This window comes from Gavia stellata, chromosome 5 (genome assembly GCF_030936135.1).
Source record: "Gavia stellata isolate bGavSte3 chromosome 5, bGavSte3.hap2, whole genome shotgun sequence".
In the NCBI taxonomy this organism is placed as follows: Eukaryota; Metazoa; Chordata; class Aves; order Gaviiformes; family Gaviidae; genus Gavia; species Gavia stellata.
The window spans coordinates 18,033,290-18,050,784 of NC_082598.1; the positions used below are offsets into that span (position 1 = coordinate 18,033,290).

Here is a 17,495-nt window from a genome sequence, read left to right on the forward strand (position 1 = left end):
TGCACAAAAATAAAGTTGGGAAATAATAATTAAACTTAACATAGAAAAATCACAATACTATTAAAGGGGAACATCTGATTCTGATATAAATTTGTACTGCAAGAATTTCATGATGGTCAGATGTGAAACTTTATATTTAAAATAAGAAAAAGTACATCAAAATGAATAATGCTAGTAGTAATATAAAGCCAAATCACACAAGATAATTTCAAGATCAATGTAATAAATGCTTATTATTCAGCAGAAAAAAAAATCAGGAACAATGTACAAAATAATAGTGCAAGAACAGCTGCAATCTATTTGTTCTCATCAGTTTTGAGATTTTGGTTAAAAACTTTACAGCTGGCGAGAGATGCTGCTGAAAAACTCAGATTCCACTCAGTGGGCTGATTAAGGCACATCTTTATGGACTTCAAATGTTCATTTTCTGTGTTCATGTCTATTGAATTCTGCGGCTCCGAGACTTTCACTTGTAGCGTGCTGTGAGAAAAGAAGTGGGGGTGGGAGAGGGAAAAAAATGAGAAAGAGTTTAGTACACTTTCCTCTTCCCCTGCAAACAAGCAAACCGGTAAGAGGCAAGATGAGGTGGTGGCAGATTGCGTATACTCTTGGGGATTTTTTGTTGTTTTACTGCACTATGTTCCAGAAACACCGAGATCAGAACCTGACTATGCTGCACTCTGCATGTTGTAAAAGTAATGGGGCTTGTTTGCGTTGAAATGGCTGAGGTCCTGTTAATTTGCAGAGGTGGTCCTAGGTCAGTCTCCTGCTGGCGCTATTGCTTCGCAAAGGAAGAGGTGTGTTCTGCAGGCTGGCCTTTCTTAAATAGTGTCCAGCTGACTACTGTAAAAACATAGAGCAGGAACTGGGCAAGAATTTGGGGTTGGGTTTTTTTGCTCACATTGTTAATTTAGTACAGCCGTGATAGGACTAATACATAGACAGTTCTTATTTCAAATCTAGGAAAATAAGTAATACAAGAAGGGAAAGAAACCCAGCCCTTTGTGGGGATCACTAAGCGGACTAGGACATAAGTGTGGATTAAGTCATATTCTCATTGTTGCTGTACAGAATCATAGAATAAAATCATAGAATGGTTTGGGTTGGAAGGGGCCTTTAAAGGTCATCTAGTCCAACCCCCCTGCAATGGGCAGGGACATCTTCAACCAGGTCAGGTTGCTCAGAGCCCCATCCAGCCTGACCTTGAATGTTTCCAGGGATGGGGCATCTACCATCTCTCTGGGCAACCTGTTCCAGTGTCCCAACACCTTCATCGTAAAAAATTTCTTCCTTTATATATAAAGCACTCTAATTGTGCACACTTAGAAGACAAGAAGGTAGAGTTTGGAAATCCTAATTTCAAACCTCTCCATCCCTACTATTTTTTTTAATTTTTTTTTTTACTGCCTACCTCCTGCAGTGATCTGTGCCCTATGTGCAATTCATTGTTTCTCACCATCCTTTTCAAAGATTTCAAGAATTGCAAGAATGATACAAAGTTGGAAATATTTCTAATTACTGATATACTGAAGTTCTATGTATTGTAATTAAGGGTAGGAGGTAATGATCATGCTATAAACTACCCGCACATGGCTTCTCCTGACAAAGGTGTGTTTAAGCAGCCAGAATATCTCTTAATGGCTCTTACTTGCGTGTTTAAGCAGCCAGAATATCTCTTAATGGCTCTTACTTGCTGCATTTCAGGAAACCAGGTCCACCACAGGACTTAGGTGCAAATTATCAAGGATTGCATCTGCTCAAGTATAGCATTCACATGGGTGAAAAGTCTAGCTGAGGACATTCAGTAACTGTAAGACTATAACCTAAAACATTAGCTTGTGTTACTCAAATACTATTGACTGAATTTGATTAAATTTTTTCCTATGCCATGGCAAGAGGGAAAGGCAGCTTGTGTAACAGCTAAAGTGACAAGTCATTGTTATTTTTCACAGGTCAGCTGAAACACAATTTGCATTCTTTTACATTTTTATGCAAGCTCTCTAGAAAGCTGTGTGCCTTTCTGACGTGGTGGTGAAACAGGCATGGCATTTCTAATTTACTAACACTAGCTCCTAGCCCTCTGTAACTGGGGTACTGCTCCCATGACCTGCATTTGCTTGTGTCTTATTCTTCTGCCTCTACCTTTTGTCTTGTTTTTGCCTTGTACCCTTTTCCTTCATTCGTTTGTGGTTTGCATGCACTCTTGTTGCTCTGATCTTTTTCTTCCCGTAGGAAACAGAGAGTGCAAGCGTGGGTGACAGAGAAGACTTTAGTCAGCAACGTTACTTTCTTGAATTTACAATCTCTTCAGACTTGAACCTTTGCCCTCACTTGCTGTGAGGAAAGTCAAAGCCTTTTCTAATGACCACAGGATTAAGTGTATCTATGAGATGGTGCTTGGGCTGACTTCTGAAGTCTTGCAGCTTTCCTCACCCCTACTGATTATGTGCTTTCCAGGTGTGGACACATAGCAAAACTTAAAATCTTAACAGAAATAATCAACAGCTAAATGAAGAGATAGGGCTGGAATGTTGGTTTGTTTTAGTGTTTTGGGTTTGGGTTTTTTTTGTTTTTTTTTTTTGGGGGGGGGGTGGTGTTGGGTGTGGTTTTTTGGTGGTGGTGGTTGTTACCTGAAAGGAACATAAATGCCTTGGGAATCAAGAAATTGCAAACTATGAAGTAGTACATACCTACAAAGTGCTTTAAAGAACAGCATTTCTACTATCTTTAAAGCATTAGATACGTAAACCTCGTTTAAAGCTGCGCAAGTGCCAGACAGAAAAAGCTAAAGGTTCAAGGCTTCTCAAATGATTTGGCATGTTACTGCTGTATATAAACTAGGAATTGTACTAAGTCAGTATGGCTCGTTTTCCAAACAGCACTGCTAGCAGTAAGAGTGTATACTAGGACTTGGTGTAATTATGACAGTGATTCCTTCCCATTTGCTTGGACTGCAAATGAAAATGCAGAGTGCTAGAATACTACCAAACAGCACTTCCCACATAGTTGACTCTCTGAGGGACTGTCCTACTCTTCATCTTTTAGTTTCTGTACAGGTTTCTGTACAAAGTGTAAAAGGCAGGACTGAGTAACACTAGGGAACTTGAGAGTCATTAGCATTTTAAGAGAATGCATAAAAACAGGAATAGAAAAATGTTAAATTAATGTTATTTCAGTTCCCCAGTATGGGTAACATCAACATAAAAAGCTCAAGTATTTTAGGAAATTTTATCCTTGATAAAGTGGAAAATAATACGGTTAGAGATCTGCATTAAGATATATATTAACCAAGAAGAACCTAGTCTTTCATCTCGCTTTTCATTCTTTTACCTGTATTTTCTGGCTGTTGATGTAAGAAGGTACAAAAATGGTGTATTTAATTAATATTTTTAAATCAGAGAATATAATTAAGGCATAAAATTAAATAGAAGCAGTTCAATTTCTCCAGTCAGATCCATCAATAGATTCTACTCTAAATTTTATTCTGTTCCGCTTACAAAAGGTGCACTGTGCATTAAGCACGCCTAGCAAGAGAGAGATGGCCTCAAGTTGCCCCAGGGGAGGTTTAGACTGGATATTAGGAAAAATTTCTTTACTGAGAGAGTGGTGAGACACCACTGACTGCCCTGAGTCACCATCCCTGGAGGTGTTCAAGGAACGTGTGGACGAGGCATTGCAGGACATGGTTTAGTGGGCATGGTGGTGTTGGGTTGATGGTTGGACTTGATGATCTTACAGGTCTTTTCCAACCTTAGTGATTCTGTGATTTCATACAGCAACCTTCCTGTCAGGAAGAACTGCAGGTTACAGCCTGATGCTTCCAGATGCCATGAAGCCTATTTTGGTAGAGCTTGTAGAGTATCTCTACTCTGCACCCTCCTGGAGTTCTCCACTACCAGCGCTTGCACCAGTAAGAGGATGGAGGTCCATTTAACTTCTCAGACAACAGGCATTTACTGATCTTACATAATGGCCCCTAAAAAGGTTAGAATTTCCAATTCTGAAGCCATCTGTTTACTATTCCAGCAATTATGATCTGTTTTGTTTGTATTCACTTGGGATTGACTGGAAGTCAGCTACAGTTGCTTCTGTAATATGGAACATGAATTCCAGCCATGGCATATTCAATAGTTCTGCTTTCACTAGTGGATTCGAAGACAGGCCAACAGTGCTAAAAGTCCAGTGAAAAAGAAGGAAACAGTCTTTATTTTTTTAAAATTCTTTGTATGATAAACTAGGGATATTTCTTGAAAATTCAGATGCTTTTCTTCATCTTTAATTATACTACCCTCTACAGCCTTTGTCCTCTAACTACTCTTGCTATGCTGGTAACACATTTACTGCTTAATTTAAAAGATTTAATATTTCAGAGTGTACAATAACTGATCCTGATTATTCTTGTCATTTCTTAGAAAGTAAAAATTTAAAAAAAAGTATATGGAAACGAGACTATACCTTTTTGATCTGAAACAATAGCAATTTAAGAAAACCCAGGGAGCTAAGTTGTGTGTTTCTGCAGTCCTTTAGTATGTGCTACATCACTGCTCTGTATAAGGAGTACATTCAGTCTTACAAAGATTTTTATCTCTTCTCTGTGAGTGAGCGTATGTGAACTAGTGGAGAGGCAGGAGAGGCTGGGTACTGCATGGAGGAAGTGGACACACTAAGGTCATGTACAGTGACAGGACACACTGTCTGTTAATGCAAGCCGAGGATACCCTCATGTGCTCTTGGCTTTCTTTGGATGCTGCTGCACACAAAACCACTGGGTCTTGAAAACTGTCAGTGACGACACCAGGATTTTTTTTTTCACGTGTTGCAACTCTCAGTTCCCAAATCCCCATGACTGAATCATCTCTGAATTTACTGTCTTTCAACAGTATTTGAAAATGAGGCAATTGCCTATGTTATTCTAACAAATCATAGCAGCCAACTCAGAATAATGCCAATAGACTCTGAAGTCCTATCTAGTCTCTCCTGGCTAAGCAGACAACCTCTGTGTGGTTAAGTCTCCAGGCCTGCTAGGACCTAAAAGGATCATCTCTCTCCACAAAAACGTCCTCCTATCATTAAAGCAAAAGGAATTAAATAGAAAGGTCTTTGAATTCAACCTTCTACTAAAGCAACAAGGGGCCTTTCCATGCTCTTAAGAGCTGAAGAAAACCCTGCTCTTTTCCACACTTCCAGTTAAAACTGCTTGAATACAAGTATTTCTTTGTGAAATTTTGTGTTTCTTTCTTTAGTTTTAACCAAATCATTGTTATGATAACAGAAATACTGATTTTTAATAGGAGGACATGAGAGCAACACTGTATAAGTTGATAGGCTGCCAAGCACAAAAAGAAAGTAATATTCTTTGAGCTTCTTATTTTCTGTGCAGTTTGGAACTGCATTCTTCAGGAAAAACAGGAATTTGACACCTGTTGTATGAAAATGACAAAGTTAAAAATATCTGGCTACTGAAGCCCATACATTTGCTGAGTTAATCTGTGTCTACAACATGTCAAGGCCATGCAGAAAAAGTAGGAATGTAGATAAATGTTTCTTATCTCCTCAGCATTTCCTATCAAAGAAGAGATTACCATCAAATGTTGTGCATTGTATGCTTTAAAACTACTATGAAAGTATCACTGTAGGGTTATGTTTCTCTAAATCTTTTGCAACACTCATTTCGTAGATAAAAATGTCTCCTTCCCAACCAGCTGAAAGCTACGTCAAACTGCTTTTTTACTCTCCTGTCTGACAAAAATTCTGCAAACTGAACTTATTAAACACTGCCATCAATGATGTGCAAATTGATGGCTTGGAAAGCGTAAGAGCATTTGTGATACAGAGCACTGATTTGAGGCTTTTACAGAAAGGTTTCAAAAATACTGAGTAGAAATAGTAAAACTTTAGCAGCATAGAAAAATTGTCTCTGTACAAAATACTCAAACATTTCCCAGAAAAGAAAATAGTGGAATATGTTAGGTTAAAATCTACAATGACTATAGCAGCCTCACCATGCTTTCCAACACAGATTGATTTGATAATGCAACATACATTGAAATTAAAGTAAACCAAGCATGCACAGTTAGATTTATTGTCTCTAAAATTTAATCTCCTCTTTCCACAATGCCAAAATGCAACAACAAAAAAACTACAAAGAATTTTTTAATGTCTCATTTCCATTTATCAAATGGATTCTCATTGTAATAAGAAATAATATTTTTCAGCTGAGTGGATGAAATCCCATTTGGGAATCTGAAAGAGAGAAAGAAATGCCCAGGAAATAGATGGCATACTCAACTAGATCAAAGCAAGCTGGGGAGAGATAAGCAATATCCAGGGAGTCTTTTAAAAATTAGATACAAGAGCTGGGTTTAACACACCTGGAGTACTAAGACAAATAAAACAGTACACAAGACAGGACCAAGACAGGAGGTGAACAGAACGGAGACAAAAAGACAGGGTGAGAAGTCAGAACCAGCTGTAGTCCCAGACTGAAATTATGGTGGAAAAGTTTCTTTTGGTCTTCACACTAACTCAGAAATGTTTTCTTGGTTTGAGCAAAAAAAAAGGGTGGGAAGAAGAAAGGAAATAGGAATGAAATATGTATGAAATATATGAGAAAGATAACTAAAAGAGGCTAGTAAGAATGTGCTGAGCACTTGTGGCACATCAGTGAAAGAGGATTACTTACTGGTAGCTATTTCCTGAAGCTATATGTTGAAATAGCCACAGATTGTTCAAGCTTTAAGTTTAATTTGCACAGGGACAAAATTATATAGCAGTGGATGTTTGTTGCACCTTTTACATCCCTAACTGATCTTCAAAGAAAGCAGCACAATAGTAAAACCAAACAGCATACTGTATGCATTTTTCAGGTAAGTTTGGCCAGTGGAATAGATGACAATGGTTTCAGAGTGCAGTCATAGAAATAACATGACTTCCTCCCCAAAACCAGCCAGCTATAGAAAATGTTCTCACTCCCTTAAACATAACAGATCATAGGCAATATACATAAAAGGTTTAAATTGCAATGTCACCGCAGAAATCGGGAACAAGTATTTAAACAAGTATTTAAAAAAAAAAAAAGAAAGAAATTAATCAGACTTAACGCAGCCATGGAAGTACAGAGCTCAGTCCCGATGCCGCCCCAAAATACAGTACAGATTTGAATGTATTTTGACGAGTTTAAATATAGGCAACATTCCTGCCCCCTTTTTAAGTTACAGTTATTTAAAGCAGCCTGACTTAGAAAGTTATTTAGAACTGTGATCTTTTTGACAAGAATCACTATGTTTTGTGGTAATACAGATTATTTGGCAATCCACAGAAGGCACAGGGTTCTTAAAGAACAAGGAAGCAAAATATTACTGTAACCTGTCGCTGAAATGGGCTTGAAGAAGCGATAAAATTTTAGGGCATAATTTACTAGTGATGATAGTATTAAACCTGTTAAAGAAAAAATAGTCCTATGATCTCAAATCCTTCATAGCATACTGTCTTCAAAGATCTTGGACACAAAACCCAGCTAAGAATCTAACAGTTGAAAGGAAGCGTCATTAATTTTATGAGGAACATAATTAATTCTTAGAATCTAGGCACTGCTGTGAAACAAGTCTGCCTCTGACCATCAGTTCCATGAAAGAAAACTACCTAATTTCTATGCATTATTAGAAGTTATTAGCATGCACATAAATTAAAAAAACCCTAAACACCTTTTGTGCATATAAGTACTGTCGCATTTGCCTTAGAAACATACTATAACAGAAAAAAGTTTTTGCTATTTTTATTCTACTTAATCATAATTAAAAATGGTTTTGAACGAGGTACAATAAGGCTAAGGCTTGCAGGCTCAGAACTACGCATGCTGGTTCAGGCTGTTCTCAGAGGAAACAGAATGCAGCTACGTAAATCTTGTCATTGGAGCTGGATTAATCTCAAATCTTTACTTCATAATAGTTTTTTGACATTTCAAATGCAATTATGTTATGGAGGGAGATCATCTCAGAAATATGATGAGACAGTCCCTGGGTGGTTTATAACCCACCAGACTTCTGAATTAAGGAAGGTCAAACAATAATTTGCAAATAAGTCATTTCCTTTTCTGAGATTTCTACTACTTAAATATAATTTAAAAACAGCTGTAAGTAGTAAACTGATAAATATGAAATGTCTCAGCAACAAATATGAGATACAAAAGCACTTCTTCAAACACACATCTCTAGAACTTTAAACTAGAAAGACAGGTAACAACAACCACCACAATTTAAAGAATGGATACCTTAAGTATTGCTCTTAAATTTTTACTTGCATTATAAATAAAGTTCTTAAATTTAAAAAATAAATTACTGTTACTGAATGATTTGAAAGGTATGCTAAAAGAGCCCCAATAAAAGCACTGAAACCTAACTTGAAGCACTTTTTTTCCCCCCCCTCCAAAATTTAGCCTCTATTCCAAATGAAAAACATGACACATCATAGACAAAAGAGCACCATCTAAGTGAGAATAAGACTATTTTTTTGGATTAAGAAGAATATCAATCATATGGCATTCTTACAGCTTCTAGACAGGAATTTTTCAGCTAGGCTTCCATGTCATGTACGGGAAAATAATCCATTATTTGACTCAAATAATCAAGATTTTGCTAGTTTGAAATAGACAACTTTGAGGGCAAGCCTGTGTCAATAAAATATCAAGTATAATCTCTGCATATTTGTGAAATCTGCACCTTAGATAATAGGAACCTGTGACCAGATCCATCTGAAAAGACTGATTTCCCTAAGCATCTTTTAATTTTTATGTATGCATGTATTTTAATATGAAATGTGAAAGTCTTACTATTCTAGTTCCTAGCAGGATGGCGATTTAGAAATATTCTACCCTGAGCTGCAAAGTGAAAACAAAGAAAAGGACCTGGGGGTGCTGGTTGACAGCCAGCTGAATATGAGCCAGCAGTGTGCCCAGGTGGCCAAGAAGGCCAACGGCATCCTGGCCTGTATCAGAAACAGTGTGGCCAGCAGGAGTAGGGAGGTGATTGTGCCCCTGTATTTGGTGCTGGTGAGGCCGCACCTCGAACACTGTGTTCAGTTTTGGGCCCCTCACTACAAGAAGGACATTGAGGTGCTGGAGCATATCCAGAGAAGGGCGACGAAGCTGGTGAGGGGTCTGGAACACAAGTCTTATGAGGAGCGGCTGAGGGAACTTCAGACTGTTCAGTCTGAAGAAGAGGAGGCTGAGGGGAGACCTTATCGCTCTCTACAATTACCTGAAAGTGGGTTGCAGAGAGGTGGGTGTTGGTCTCTTCTCCCAAGTGACGAATGACAGGACAAGAGGAAATGGCCTCAAGTTGCGGCAGGGGAGGTTCAGGCTGGATATTAGGAAAAAATTTCTTTACTGAGAGAGTGGTGAAGCATTGGAACAGTCTGCCCAGGGAGGTGGTGGAGTCACCATCACTGGAGGTGTTCAAGGAACGTTGTGGACGTGGCATTGCGGGACATGGTTTAGTGGGCATGGTGGTGTTGGGTTGATGGTTGGACTTGACGAACCTTAGTGATTCTGTGATTCTGTAATAAGAATACCTACGTAAGACCTGCTTGGGAAAACATGAATGTAGTCACATTACTCACTAATGGCCTGACAACTGATAAAAAACATTCAAAACCAAGTAGAAATGCATAGGCTTATGCTTTTGAAAGGATTTTAAGTCCTAAGCTAATGATAAATTAAGGCCATTTCTAGTGGTACACATACAGTAAGAAAAGTAGGTCTAAAGTCGATCATCACTGAAGAGCTACAGCCAAGTTAATATACCTGCCCCACTTACAGATAAACCATGATAAAAGACAGAAACACAGGTTCCTTTTATGTATGCCAAAAAGTGGAGACAGAAAGGAGCACGTGGCAGTGTATTGGGTTTGCGTGGCCAGGTTTTGGTAGCAGGGGAGCTACAGGGGTGGCTTCTGTGAGAAGCTGCTAGAAGCTTCTCCTGTGTCCGACAGAGCCGATGCCAGCCGGCTCCAAGATGGACCTGCCGCTGGCCAAGGCCGAGCCCATCAGCAACAGTGGTAGTGCCTCTGGGATAACGTATTAAAGAAAAGGGAAAATCAACTGTGCAATGGCAGCCGGAGAAGAAAGGAGTGAGAACATGTGAGAGAAACAGCTCTGCAGACACCAAGGTCAGTGAAGAAGAAGGGGGAGGAGGTGCTCCAGGCACCGTATCAGAGATTCCCCTGCAGCCGGTGGTGAAGACCATGGTGAGGCAGGCTGTGCCCCTGCAGCCCATGGAGGTGGATATCCACCTGCAGCCTGTGGAGGAACCCACGCTGGAGCAGGTGGATGCACGAAGAAGGCTGTGACCCCGTGGGAAGCCCATGCTGGAGCAAGCTCTTGGCAGGACCTGTGGACCCATGGAGCAAGGAGCCCACGCTGGAGCAGGTTTGCTGGCAAGACTTGTGACCCCATGGGGGACCCACAGTGGAGCAGTCTGTTCCTGAAGGACTGTACCCCGTGGAAAGGACCCATGCTGGAGCAGTTTGTGAAGAACTGTAGCCCGTGGGAAGGACCCATGTTGAAGAAGTTCGTGGAGGACTGTCTCCCATGGGAAGGACCCCACACTGGAGCAGGGGAGGAGTGTGAGGAGAAAGGAGCAAGAGGAAAAACGTGATGAACTGACCACAACCCCCATTCCCCATCGCCCTGTACCGCTCGGGGGGAGGAGGTAGAGAAAATCAGGAGTGAAGTTGAGCCTGGGAAGAAGGGAGGGGTGGAGAGAAGCTGTTTTTAAGATTTGGTTTTATTTCTCATTATCCTACTCTGATTTTGATTGGTGATAAACTAATTTCCCCAAGTTGAGTCTGTTTTGCCCGTGATGGTAACTGGTGAGTGATCTCCCTCTCCTTACCTCGACCCAGGAGCCTTTCGTTTTATTTTCTCTCCCCTGTCCAGCTGAGGAAGGGGAGTGATAGAGCTGCTTTGGTGGGCAGTCAACCCACCACAGGCAGTAAGTAGAGCATAGAGAGCAGGTGAGCTGGCACAGCCATTGAAATAAAAGTTTGTGAAACTCCTGTCTATATTTAATTTGTGGTAAGGAACTGATAAAGCTGAATGCAGACATAAGTCAGGTGAGTTTCTGCTGTTGAAAGAACAAATCAGACAGTAAAATCTGTCAGATTGACAAAAGCAAACAAAAGAATACAGAAATAAAACCTAGGTCTCCATAAAGCATGAAGCTTCTCACTAAAGAGTTACATCCTCTTAATAGAGCAACAAATACCACTATTTGTACTCCAAAGAACACTGAAGAATAATCTAAGCAGCCTTTACTGATGTCTAGAACATGAGAGAAATCAGCATCAGAAAAAGGTCCCCTTCCCTCAGTTATGAAAAAATGGAAAGAGAAATATAAATTGCTCAACCTGTTCCACAAGAACAGAATGTGCCATTTGCCATGAGAATGGGAGCAGAAACAGTAACTTTTCTAGAATTACAAAGTGTCCAGAGCTGTTGGCCCAAAAGCCTGGAGCTAGAAAGACAAAGTCTATTTATACATCCTGATTTTGGAAAAGACATGTAACTTTACAATGTAGGAAAAAAAAGAAGTTACCTGGTCTTCAATAAGAAAAAGTGGACTAAAAAGTAGGCATGACTATCTAGAAAAGATTTTCCATACTTGGGTTTGAAGAAATCTATGACAAAGACTGACTGACATTTTGCTCATATGATACTATAAATCTCTTATCAGGTGTAAGAGATAGTAGGGACCAACAGAAGTACACAATGACAAATATGCAGTAAAAAACAAAACAGGGAATGAAATTGGTCTGCACTCATTCTGCAGTGCTCCTGAGAGTATGCTTTGGCACTCACAAACATACAGCTAGGAAAAAAAGAAAGCTGATGCGTGATCTGAGAATCAGTTAAAGTTTGGCACTAAAGGAGAGCAAAGTATGAAGAGAGGATGCAGATGAATGTGGAACATCCAGACGGGAATGGTCTGAATGGTCTGAACAATGGTTCAGACATGGGTCTGAATAAAATAAATTAATAAAAGCAATGGCATGAAATAAACAACAGTTCAGCAGGGACCATGGCAAAGTACCAATGCAGGTTAGACGGTTCTTTAACAAAAGCGTAGGCAGCTATAGTAGATCACATATGAAGCACAAGTCAATGCTATATTGCTGTAAAAATACAAGTAAGTATCACGATATATAAAAAGCAGTGGGATAGCTGACATTGGAAGAGATAGCCAGTGACAACCGTGTAATTGTCATTATGGGAGCTAAGCTGTTATGAGAAGTGGTTAGACATCCCGTTTGGGCTCATCAGCCTCCCTGAAAATGTGTGCACACTTTCTATGCTTCTGTGAGAGAGGAAAAAAGCTAGAAAGCTGCAGGGAAAACATAGCTAGTCTGACTTATTAAAGTGAGTAATATAAAAAATAATGTTGACAAAAATCACACGTTGAGAAAAAAATATAATAAAGTGAGCATTTAGATGAGAAAACAAGTCAGTCAGCTGAAAGCTTGCAATCCAATAAGGAGGAAAAAGAAATAACAGATGGAGGAGATATGAAAACTCAAGTAATTCAAGATGATACCTTACACATTGAAAGGAGAAGATGGAGAGAGATGTGTCTCAAGAACAGCATTATTTTGTCAAGGTACACTGCAACCAATCAAACCTTATTTTGAGTCATAACCTGGTTAGGAAACTGATAAAAATGCGTGGAGTACATTTTAATTATTGCTCAGTTACAATAACTTCAATATTTTATTTGACTAGCAGTACAATAATTTCTATTTTCTTTTCTAGTTTTTTTATAAGGCACTATTAAAAAAATCCTTGCGAACAACAAAGTAATTAAAAAACTCCAATTACCTTCTAAATTGGGACCTCAATTTAGGTTCTATTTGCAGTATTTCAAAGAAGAGATTTTGTCTTAAAATGATACATTAGAAATGTTCTCAGTTCATAGGTAGCACACATCCCTACACAAATACATATATAGGTACAGGTCTATAAATCACACCTTTCTATATTATAATCTTGTATTTGTTAAAAAACATAACTTGGGTTTTCAAACATTTTCTTCCAATTTATTTGAAAATATCTAATAATACCTTTTAAATAACTAGGAAGTAAACTTTGTAAATGAGGACTCCATAAACTCTCTTTGCTAGATTACACACCCAAGAACACCATCATGTTTTATATTACGTTGAAACCACAAAGCATGACTCTACCTCAATTACCACTAAGGGCGAAACGGTCAAGCTGTGATGTTGTAGTGGTGTGCGCATGTGAATGCAAAATGCTGCTCTTAAAATCTTGGGCTTCCCATATAAAACAATTTCTAGTCAGATACATTCATCTAATTAGTTGTTGATTACTGTAAAAATATCTGACTTAATTAGAACCTGAAGGCTGTCAACAGCTTTCAGAAACACTCAGTATGCTAGGGAACATTCAAGATTCAAGGCCATTTTAAATGGCAGAGAGTCTTTCTTTTTCATGTTGACCATAGGAAACACGAGAGAAAAACAGCCTTATGATAAGAAAATGCTGTCCTTAAAATATGGCAAAAATCTTATTTGTATGAAATTAATACCCATTTGCCAAATGAATACAAGGAAGAAGGAACATAAAATATGAAAAATAATTTCTAACAGCTACCAAATGTTTACCTACATTTGAAACAAAATTTCAGATAAGTTCATAAGATTTAGCACCACTCCGTAAAGCCCTCCAAACAAATGTTGAGACTTTCTCCTGAAATACTTTAAAATAATGAAAACATTTCTATTGATCTCAAATCTTCTTTAAACAGTATCTTTAAGGCACAACTGTGTAACTATAGCAAAATGAAAGGACACTGCTAGCAAAAGGATAAACAGTGAATAAATGCAGCATTATATTTGGCTTGAAAATCTGAAGAAGGTGTCGAATTATCAAAGGACAGACTACAACTATCTTTTGATTGAAAGAAGAATTAGGGACAGAAAATCTACCCAAGAATACATGCAAACAACAGCCCAGTCATCTCACACCATTTTAAATCTTCCCCTCGATTCTGGAACCAGAATCTGCACTTTTTGAATGTAACTAACTGAAGATTCTAGTATAAGAGACTTTAGAAAAATTTGGTGAAACAAAAAAACCCACCACTAGCTTTAGCATATAGATGATAGAGAAATGCAAACTAAGGCACAATACACGTGCCTCTATGCATTAAAGCATCTTTCTTGAACAGGAATATTTTCCCAGAGCTCAACACCAAAATGTGGAATTGTCCCAGTATAATTAACCTGCTTTGTGACGGTCTTTGACTTTCTTTCCAAGTTACATCATCACAGGCTGTGTTAATTGACCTCTATCCTTTTCTATCTAACACCAACCAAAGCTCCGCTTTAAGGATGTAAACTCTTAACAGAAGAGAGGATTTTAAAAAGGATATGTACTTGTCATATTTTCAAAAGCACTAGGCAGGCCTGGGAAAACTACTATTTTCTCTTCTAGAGAAAGGCTTAAGCAGTAAGACAGAAACCTGTCTATATTTATATAGTATTACCAGTTCCCTAAAGAAAGCTGAAAAATGTAACCATTTCCTCAGGACTGAGGACAAATAGGAAAGCACGACTATGAGTTTCTCAGTTTCTGAGAAGATAAAATTAAAAAGAGGTAACAAAACAATACTGAATAAAATTACGACACCCCCCCTCCCATGTATAAAACTGGGTATATAAATCCTACACAAAGGCTTAATGATCATGACACTAAACTACAGAAATTTTCTTGCAGGTAAAGGAAATGAAAGACTTCAGAGTTAACTTATTTGAAAGAAGTCTACTATTCAAATAAGCAAAAGTAAAAATCCTTAGCTCAAAACCCTCAAAAGAACATGAGGAACAGCATACCCTAAGGCAATATGTAAATAACCAGTTTAAAACAAAACAGCACCCAAAATTTATACACCTCACACTAGATCACATGATGGGACAAAAAGGCAAGGGACAGAAAGACTATATAATTGCATTTGGCAAGTGGAATTCCAGAGTGTACAACAAGATGGAGTATTAAAGCTGCTGTTGTTGCATTAAGGAGAATGAGGCACAGACCATTAAGTTCATTAAATGAGTCAGGATTTATTATACAAGTATAGTCAACTATATATCAAGTCTACCCTTCTGCTTTTATACTTCTGCATTAAAAATGGCCCACTTACTGAGAATAGTGATTCATTTCAATATTGTTGTACAGTTTCTACTAATTTTCTTACTTTGTTTTACATCTGTCTGTGAAAAAGTAACTTCTTGTCTGGCAATTACAGTTATGAATCCACACCTTCTGAAGCAGATTTTTAAAATATTCAGTACAGTGTAAGTTCCTAAAATGGAGTCTTTTATAGTGTTCCATTTTATTGCTGGATAATAGTTTCCCTTATTTTAGCTTGGCTCTCTTGAAGCCTTTTTGGATCTAGTTTGGCCAAGTACAAAGCACGTGAATGTGGTCTTCAGTGTTATAAGGAAACACACCGAACCACTCTCATGGAAAGAAAACATAAATGCTTTCCTAAAAACGTGCTTACGTCATTTTCTTTGCCACCACAGAAAGTAATAATGTTTCAGTGTTGCTGAAGAAATTAAAAGGGTCAGAACATAGATTTACAGTAAACGGAAACTGCCCCTCAACACGTCAAATGCATCGTTGAAGCAACAGTTCAGAAGTCAAGTAGCAACAAACAGCATATGGACCAATGTATCTACCATCCACCTTATCTTGAATAAACCAGGCAATATGAAAAAGTGATTAACTCTCTTCTGTTGCTACAATGAGTACATGGCTAGTTCTGGTTCCTTGATACTACCTTGAGCTGTAAGAATTCAATTGCTTTATTCCCACTTGCACATTCTAACAAAAATTAAATATACATAAAAATTTGATAACAACATTCTGCCTACCTACCACAATGCTTCACAATACAACAGCATCACAACACCTCTCTCTCTCAAGAATATTCGGTAAGGCACCAGTAAAACTTGAAGAAAAATTTTAAGTATTGACCATAAATGTGGATATAAGTATATTATAAGCCTGACAACAGAACTATGATGTAATTTATGATACCACATCAACAAAAATGCAGTCCAAACAACATATGAACGAATAATGATGTTTTCATGTGCATTAAACTTCCAGATGTTTGAAAACACATGCATGCACAGCTAGAAATCATGTTCCTTCTTTTCAGCCAGTAGCTATACTCTAGACTAAAAATGTTTATATGATTTCCTTGGCTAGTGCAGACAGTACACAATGTTGAATCAACATGCAAAAACAAGACATCCTTTTCTATATCAGACAATCCCCTGATACTGCAACAGTACCCCTAAAAAAGATTTGGGGTTACAAGTGTGGAGAAAATTCTTTGGTTGTTAACATTTCCTTTATCAATGAAGTTTCTGTCGTATCCTTTCTAAAGACAACAACTGATATGAGAAACTATGAGTAAAAGGGAAAATAACAAAAATTGCAAATGAAATAATGTAAAATATAAAAATAGTTATCAGATTTCCTAAAGATCCAAAACTAAAGGAGGAAAGTTATCAGGTAAATAAAATTGAGTCCCAATTAAAACTAACATGAAATCATATCACAGTAATAGGTCTTACATAGCCATAGCAAGAAAAAGTTTAAAGATAAATATAATTCAAATGCAAAATTTTCTCAACTACAGTCAAAATTATGAAATAAAAGTATGAGAGAGCTCTTTCTTCATTTGCAAAAAAGAAACAGATAGATGTTACCCTATCCTTTTCTAGTTCTGGCTTTTTTACAGCAACCTTGTGTCAAGGTTTGAACTTCTTAAAACCAAGTTTTTTATGTTGAGTTTGGCCCCAAATCAGTGAATTAAAATACAAAATAATAGTCTAAAGATAAAAAATGCTATACTTCAGAAAAGCAGGGTTACACTGAATGAGCTTAATATGAAGAATTTTATATATCACATAAAGCACAAAAGAAATAAAGTATACAAGAGCCATAATTTTGTTTATATTACAACTTAAATTAACTTTTCAGTTTATTATCAGGGATAGTTTTCTACAATATAGAATACAAAGGGGAAATAAGATTTCGCTCTGATGTTTTGAATAGTTTTTTTTTATTCTTCGAGCAATATAATCAGATTAGCTAATACAGTATTGTTTCCACAAATTAATACCTCTGCAGTAATTTAATTCCTATTGCAGAACTTTTTTTACTTGGTGAGTATTTCACACCTTAGTTATTTTATTGAAATGAGTTGAGACTTCTGTTTAACAAGATCTCTTCACCCAACAGAAGAAATAATTTCACAAGTGTACCCTCTTTGTACGTAATATAATGGCCTTTCTGGGATCACGGTTGTATTACAATGTATTATAAATATCTAGCTTTAAAAACGGATTTAATTTCACACTAGCCTAAAAAGATTCCAAGCTGATGCTTTTAGCATAGTAACTGTATA

The 17,495-nt window shown here is 37.7% G+C and overlaps 1 protein-coding gene across 1 annotated transcript in view; it reads right to left on the reverse strand.

Moving 5' to 3' along the window:
* Nucleotides 1-454: 454 nt before the first annotated feature.
* The window catches only part of LCORL (ligand dependent nuclear receptor corepressor like), an 87,519-nt gene continuing 70,478 nt past the window's right edge, over nt 455-17,495 (reverse strand). The window contains exon 8 of the mRNA XM_059817901.1: nt 455-480. Coding sequence (XP_059673884.1) covers nt 467-480 — 14 coding nt within the window. The 3' untranslated portion in view covers nt 455-466. The remainder of the gene's footprint in view (nt 481-17,495) is intronic.